General features: G+C 38.8%; 1 protein-coding gene across 2 annotated transcripts in view; it reads left to right on the top strand.

Moving 5' to 3' along the window:
- Nucleotides 1–3,001, top strand: part of PRDM2 (PR/SET domain 2) — a 60,661-nt gene extending 57,660 nt beyond the window's left edge. For both annotated transcript variants that reach the window (XM_082328914.1, XM_082328915.1), the window contains one exon: nucleotides 1,498–3,001. In XM_082328914.1, the coding sequence (XP_082185040.1) occupies nucleotides 1,498–1,510 (13 nt within the window). In that variant the 3' untranslated portion in view covers nucleotides 1,511–3,001. The remainder of the gene's footprint in view (nucleotides 1–1,497) is intronic.
- Nucleotides 3,002–7,762: the final 4,761 nt, after the last annotated feature.

A 7,762-nucleotide genomic window follows, 5' to 3' on the forward strand; every position in this document is an offset into this window, starting at 1 on the left:
TATTTTAAAAAACAAAACAAAACAAACCATGACCAAATACTTCAAAAATGTATGTGCATACTAATTGGTCAGATCATTAAATACTTAGTATAAGGGAAATAGATGTGTAAGAAAAGTTACATGAACATGTAAATTTGTTAGAAGTATCATGCTCTTATGTTTCAGTATAAAGAAAAATTATAATTAAAGTTCTATTTCTTTTTGAAAAGTATTTTAATCACAAGAAAGGGTAATACTTCAATAAATAAATAAAACCTTAACCTATGTGCCTGAGTCCCGACTTACGTCTTCATGTAGTCTCTCAAATCAATAGGATATTTTGCAAAAAGTTTATAACTTTGTTAGCGTGCTCCTGCCCTGTTAGTCTTGGAAACAGGTATCTGATCTGCTGAGTAACTTTCACAAAGCTCACTGGTAATGAAGAGTTCTTTTGGGTTTGGTAGTCGCAGTGCACGGCTGTGATTAACAGCAGATTTATGGCTGAAGGTAGTACTTTTTTATCAAAGTAATTGATAGCGGAGGAGGGGGAGGAACTGGCCGCCTCCTTCAGAACAAGCATCCCCTAGCAGAATTTGTCAAGGAGTGTCAAAAGCCAAACTGTTTGCAGCTTGTGTGTCTTACGGTGAAGACCTCTTAGGTGAAAATTTTGAGGAAATACTTTGTAACGGTTCAATAGAACAGAATTATTTCAAAGTGCTAGAGGGGCATTTGACTTAGAATAGTCAATAGCCAAATAAGGATGTGTTGAAGGAGAAAAATGTTACTGGAATTTGGAGACTAATGGTGTAAAAAATGCCTTTAAGGAACAAGAACTGTCTACTGGGTCTGTTCTCTTGGGACATAAACATCTTCATGTTACTTAATTCTCATCAGCTGCTCTCTTAGTGTTATGTGTGAAACTGTATTTTATGTGATGCCAGAACAGATCAGTAGAATTTGAAGCCAGAATGACACATGTTTCCATCTAAATTAATCATTTGACCTTAAGCAAAATAACCGAGTACTTGGAAATCTGTGCATATGGAAATTGTTCAGTAGTATTTGGGGTAAATAACACTTTACCTAGGGGCAAGATTTCCTTGACTGTCTCAAATACTGTTAGTTTACTTTGGCAGCTTGCAGTCTTTACTGGTTTAATGAATAGTTACGCTAGAAGAATTCTTGCTTTTTGTTCCTGAAATAATGTTCATAAATATAGATTGTCTAGTCAACTTTTTTTTTATATCAAGTATATAGTATGAAGAATTTTTTTGCCTTCATACACTAATGTCGGCACAGGCTAACTTATGATTCTACTCTGTAGGCACTGTTGGGTTTTGTTTGTTTGTTTTTTCCTCCCCAGGAAATCTTAGTTCTTAATAGTTTTTCAAGACTTGCTTCACGTAATAGTTGTCTCCAAATTTGTTTTTCACCTTTCAGTTTTTCTGTGTAAACATACTCCGTTCACAAATAGTTTGTTTTGTCATTTATCCTCAGTTTTTGTTTTTTATTTTCTAGGAATCTCCTGTAAAAACAAACCAAACAAAAAAAATCCCTTAATGACATGGTAGAGCTGTTGCATGCTCAACTTAGGATAAGCACTACGACAATGGATGTGAAATCCACCAAGCTTGCGAAACCAGCTGAAGCTGACTCACAATCATTAAATTGCCTGCAGGCTTCTTGCTAATATTCAGTGCCAGGCATAGACTTTCTTATTTTGTGCTTGACACACATGCTGGGCTACAGGATGATTCAGATAAGAGAGAAGGGTACTATTAGAAACAAAACCCACATGAAACCGTCAAAAGAAGGAGTGGGATTAACTAAACCAAATCTTTTGCTCTCGGTGTTTGCTTAGCTCCTGGTTTTGTCCGTACCTTCATGAATGCGTACAGGCAGTTCAGTTGTATACTTGGCAAAGCAGGTTCCTTAGTTTTGTCAGTAATTCAGTGTAGATTCAGGGACGACAAATGTTGCTGCACTCAAAGTATTTTTGTCATGTATTAAGTCTCTTAAAGCCTTTTGTCTAAATGAATCGGTAGAGGCCAACCTAGCCCGACAGACCTTCCTTTTCTTCTCACCTTCTCCTCGCTTTCTGAGTCTTTTAGATGTCCAGCATACAATGGGAAAAAGTCTGATTTGGATGTTTTATGGATTTTCCAAATTCCTATTTATACACGCAACTGAAACTTTATATAGCAATGAAATACTGATATCAGTTTCTAAATACCATATATATAATGAATGCAGTGTATCTTTTTATCGATAAGAAGGCTAGACCAGGACTACATACCTGTATATTTTGAAAGGTAAATATATAATTACCCTTAAAAGGTCGTACACCTCTAATAACTTAAGACAACAAATTGGTCTGTTGTTGGTAACAGCTTTTTATGGAAATACAGTTTGTCATGTGTTCATATAGCTTTCAAGATTAATGACAGAATTGATGGAAAGTGACTAGTTTCTTTATACAGCCACCCCCTTTATTTTTTTGTTCTTGACTTAAAAAGTAATCTACCTCTTAAAATTTGTAGTTTAATACTTGTTTGGTGAATTTGTGCCACTTTAACTTTCACTTTCACTATCATTCCCATTTTGTTACATTTCTGTTATGGGGACTTTATGTTGAAATATTGTATAAAGCATTTGTAGCAAGTTTAAAAAAATAAAATATTTAAAATTATTTAAATTGTTTTGGACACTTCAATTGTACTATATGTGATTTACATTTTACATTAATTTCATTTTGTTTTCATTTTGGGTTGTTAATCTTGGAGCATGTTCCTGTATTAAAGTTTGCTGTTAGTTATATTGTTTCTTCTATTGGAGAGTGATATAAAGACTATTCTAATGAAAACATTAAAAATTACAATTTGACATAAAAGTGGGGTTGTCATTGCTTTTGACCATTGTAGCCTTGCTGAAGATACTGCAAATGCAGGTAAGCCACCGAAGAGGGATTTTTCTCCTCCAGCGTGCGGTACATCATGTAAGTTGCAGATGTATTCAAGAGTCTCTGTGGTGTTGCAAGCGCTTAATGACCGACTAGATGGAACTATCATGACACATTTTATATAACTGTAACCAATAAAATAAGCTTTTTAAAAACTTGTGGGAAACTTGCCTTTTGTATGGAAACCAGATGTCCCAGGAAAAACGAAACAATGTACATCTAGAAGGAATTAAGTGTGCTTGCATCCTTTAGTTGTCTACACCCGGTTCACTGAAGCAAATTTATTAAAATTTATTAAATTTTGACACTTCTGAGTTAGTCTTAGATTTTTGTTTTATTAATTGTGGACACAGTTAATAAATTTAAGCTATTTTAATTAAAATGACACACACCATTTCAACTTTCTGTGATATTATAATGTTCTACTTTTATATGCTTTAAACTAGTGAAATGGTTTAATTTAAAAAACACATGTAAAGAGTTTTGGCTCCGAGAATTGTGGAATGTTGTATTCCACCGCCAAGATGTGCATTCTGCCTCCTGCAGCGGAGCTGGAAGCATCTGTGTCCACGTTAGTGTGGCAGGTGGATGGAATAATGTAACATCGTTAAGACTAACAGTACTACAGTAGCTAATTTCTTAGCATATTCACTACTAATCCCAGTAGTAAGTTAATATTTTATGTAGTTGTCTATTCAAATTAATACTTCGGTTTGAGTAAGATTCTTCGGCAAGAGCTCCCTGTTTATTTTCTCATGTGGTACGTCATTCCTTGAACACGTTATCCTCTCCATAACAAAGTTTTCCCTGAATTTTAACTGATAGGGAAGATCTGGTACAAGGATGCAGAAGCTCTAACGCTGTTCACGGAGTGTTCTTGCAGGCACATCTGCGTGGTGGTAATGCACACTGCAGTTTGGTAGTTGTGCCAGGATTAAAGAGGTGAATTCTTAGTCTAGCTTACAGCAGCAATTACATCAGTTAGGTGGTAGGACAGCCACAGTGAAGGTTTTTAGTTATTGATTAGGTTTTACTATATTTACCGAAGTGAAAACATTTTGTTCTGCATACCCATAGTTGTATTTGGATATTTTATAAGAATTAGGAAACATGAAAAAAAGGTAAAAACTCTCCCATAGTTTTGAAGTTCCTGGGGGTGGGACATAAACTTATCTTTAACTAGTCGTTTCACGTCTGTCTTCAGTTACCGACACGTGAAATACCGGTTAGTGTTTGGTCTTACTGCAGTCTTGGTATTTTGATCACCTTGTAAGGATTTATTAGAGATGTCTAGCATGAACTGATCATAAATAAACCAGCTTCCTTCCCTCATTCCTTAATATTACGGCAGAAATCCTGTTGCCATTGTCTGTACTGTTTCTCTGCTGTGATATTAAATCCTGTTGTGTCCCAAGGATGTTGCCACCCTGAGATGTTCACGCATGGTCGTACACACCAGTTCTCAAGTGAAGTGCTGTATGATGGAGATCTGTACTCCAAAGTGAGAGCTAATCATCAAGGAAGAAGCATTCCTAAATAGGCGACTCATCACGGATAGGAAATGTACAACTTTCATAGTTGCTATTGCATCTCATCTGCGTAATTGAATTTCTGTGGCGCTTATAACTGCCTCTTTATGATCTGAATGCAACAATAAAGCTGTAACGATGCCCACAAAGCGCTGATGTTTCTCGAAATGCATCCAAACAGGCAACAAAAACAATTAAACTTGTCCTGTTTACAGAGCCTAACTGACATGCTGATCGAGATCAAGTGCAGTGTCAGTTTAATAAAAGCAGTAATGCTGAAGTGTGTATGGAGATGGGACACCCACCGTTGCCCAGTTTGCTAGAAGGTGTTAAAACCAGCTTGTGTTGGAGACTGTCGTCGCTGTGTTCAGTGCGAGCACTCCCGGACAGCCCGGGTGGTGCCTGCGTGTGCTGTTCCCTGCCTTGCTCTGCGAGCCCCTCGCCCTTTGTGTAAGCTACCTGTAGTTGCTTTAGGCTAGTGTATTGCTGGTACTATGTTTTGTTGGCCTTTTGTATTGTAAGCCTTTTATTTAAAGTTCTAGTTTAGTTCTAGGTGATTTTCTTTAGGGAGATGTCATAGGAAACTAGATCCTGGCAATTTGATCTGTAAAGTCTCAATTTCAAATGTAGAAATGAATGGCACTCCCTTCGCTTACTGAAGTTTGTGACTTCTTTTCCAAAATTATGGGGCCAATTCCAGCTTTTACTGGAGCCAAGTTCAGCTAAAGCTGAGTTGCAAATGATAACCTGTGACAGACAAATAGCTTGTGAATGACCTTAAAACGAGAACTTAGAAGAGGTTACATGCTAATTCTAGCTTTTATTTACTGAATGTGTGATCTGCATGAGTGACATGATGTTCTCCTTCGTGATGGAAATGAGGTAAAGGATAGATTCTGAACAACAAGTGCATGCTGGTTTGGATCTGAGCTTTTGTGGTAAGTGAATTGTGAAAAAGAGGTAAACTTCCACAGCTTCTATTTAATTAAATTGGTCAAGAATTAGAAAGAAACTCTTGGGACTAGCATGAGATTTCCTAGTAGCAAATGAAGATACTTTGATACCAATATAGAGCAAAGCAGGTTTTGAATCACCCCTATACAATATTTAAAAATAGGGTATTAATACTTGTTGTAGAATTAATACCGTATCATGTTTGGTGTTTTTAAGCCGTAGCTGGAGTTATGAAAAGCGCTCAGTGGTTGGATGCACAAATCGTACAGAAGTTTAACGGGAACTCTGTAAAGCTTCACCTACAGAGCCACAATAATCTGAATTACTTTTTGAAGTGGATTGCTTCATCTAAACTTTATGGGCAGACGGTTATCCAGTGTGGAGTGAACGGGGAGCTAAAGGCTACTCAAAAGAGATACTTGAGAATAAAGTATGAATTCAAATGCTGAAGAGATTTCAAAAAAGCTTATATTCAGATAGCAGTAAAAATCCCTACTTTCCTGTTTATGTATGCCACGTGATGCATTTTAATTATATAGTTGCATACTGTGTTTTTTTGGTAGAAACCATGTCAGTTAATTCATAGGCTGGATCTGCTCTAGAAGCGAATAGCGGCTCTCTAATGGAAGAGGGTATGTGTAGGACCTTCCAGTGGTTTTTGGAAGAGTGGAAGGTGAGGAAAATAATTCTATTTCAGGGCGAGATGCAAATAAAACCCTATAAGAAAGGCAGAGTATATTAAGTGTACAGTTAATGGTCCGTTTTACACACCAAATGAGACAATGAAAAATGTTATTGAGGATGGGTCTTTATTCCATGTGTATGAATGACTTGATGTCATTTCCTAAGCTTTCTTTAGGATCTTGACTTTACAGTTTAAGTAATGTCTTGTAGGTATTTTTTGAGTGAAATTAATACCAAGGTAACGCTCGGACTGTAGCTGAAGTCGGGGCTACTTTGCGCTCATCGCTTACAGCCAGGCAAGGCTCCCCACTCAAATGTTTAAAACACGCGTTGGTTATTAGGCCAAGAGCGGGGAAGGGAGCCGTTGGTGTAACGCATCCCGCGGCTGGTGCGAGATCGCTGGCAGAACTCGGGAAGGAACAGGAGGTCTTGGAGTCCCGTTCTGTCTCTAGACCGCAGTCTCTTCGGCCACGAACTGCTTTTAAACCTCTTCCTTAAGAGGAAGCCTTGTTGCTGTTGAGTCAGCGCTGGCTGCTGCTTCCCATGCGTACTTCATCGCTTTTCATTCTCATTTTGCTGATCGTGCACGTTTAGTTCTCTTAGTAAGTCTTTAAAAATGCTTTTGGTAGAGTGTACTTTTGAAAGCATGCGTTTGGAAAAGAGTGTTGAAATACTGCTTTTTTTTTTTTTTTCCCCCAGATGCAAGGCAGTAAAACACGGAAATTCAAAGGGAAGCTTGAGCGGGCATCAAGTTGCAGGGAGCCTTTTCCTTAAGAGATAGGTAGCTGCTTCATTTTCCTAATTTATTCCAAGTTCGAGCGGTTTGTGGAGCATAGTATAGTAATCAGCAACATGCTCTCTGTTTGTATATATCTCTCTGCTTGTTTTTTGTAAGACTTTTATGGTTCACAAGCCAAACAGGGTCTCTGAGTCATGTTTTGGATGACAGTACTCCCAGAAACTGCCAAAGGCTTGTGAGAAATAGCTTTGATTATTCAGCGGGTGATGTTCCATTTTTCAGAAACACAGGCTCAGCGTTCAGTCTGTATGGGGCAAGGTGGTCTCGCACGCTGGAGGCGTGCTGCCTTTCAGGTGAACGGCAAAATTGAGACTTGCGCTACTCGTCGTGCCCTGTGTCAGTCAAAAAAGAGTAATAGTCTCGTATCTGGGCCTGTTTCAGCAGAGCCTGCCTCAGTTCCTTCTGCAGTTTAGGCAGTGCTACTCAGCAAAGTTAAATGCTTACGGTAAAGTAAACGTGAGGACGTTTTTTCAGGGAAGTGATTTTGTTGAGAACGCAGAGGATGTGCTGCCTGCTAAGGGTGTTTGAAGGCCTGGCAGCCAGTGGCAGCAGGAGAGAGCTCGGTCCGTGATCCCGCTGCAGGTGGGTGTTGAACCGTGAGCGTGGCGCCGCTCCAGCCCTGCTCTTGCAGGGACTTTCCTTCGGCCTGAGCAACCTCACCCTTGCGCAGGTCGCGCGTGCGTAGCAGTCACGTTCCGGCTGTGACTTGGTGGTAGAGTTTCTTTAGCATTTCATTTAGGTACTGTGATTTCTGCTGAACGTTGCAGTGTGCAAGGAGGTAGGAAGATGAGAAATAATGAATTCTTCCGTCATTGAGCTGCTTTGAAGAGTTGCACGCTCCAACTCCGCTGTCACTGG

This window comes from Platalea leucorodia, assembly GCF_965183815.1.
Source record: "Platalea leucorodia genome assembly, chromosome: 17".
Classification (NCBI taxonomy): Eukaryota; Metazoa; Chordata; class Aves; order Pelecaniformes; family Threskiornithidae; genus Platalea; species Platalea leucorodia.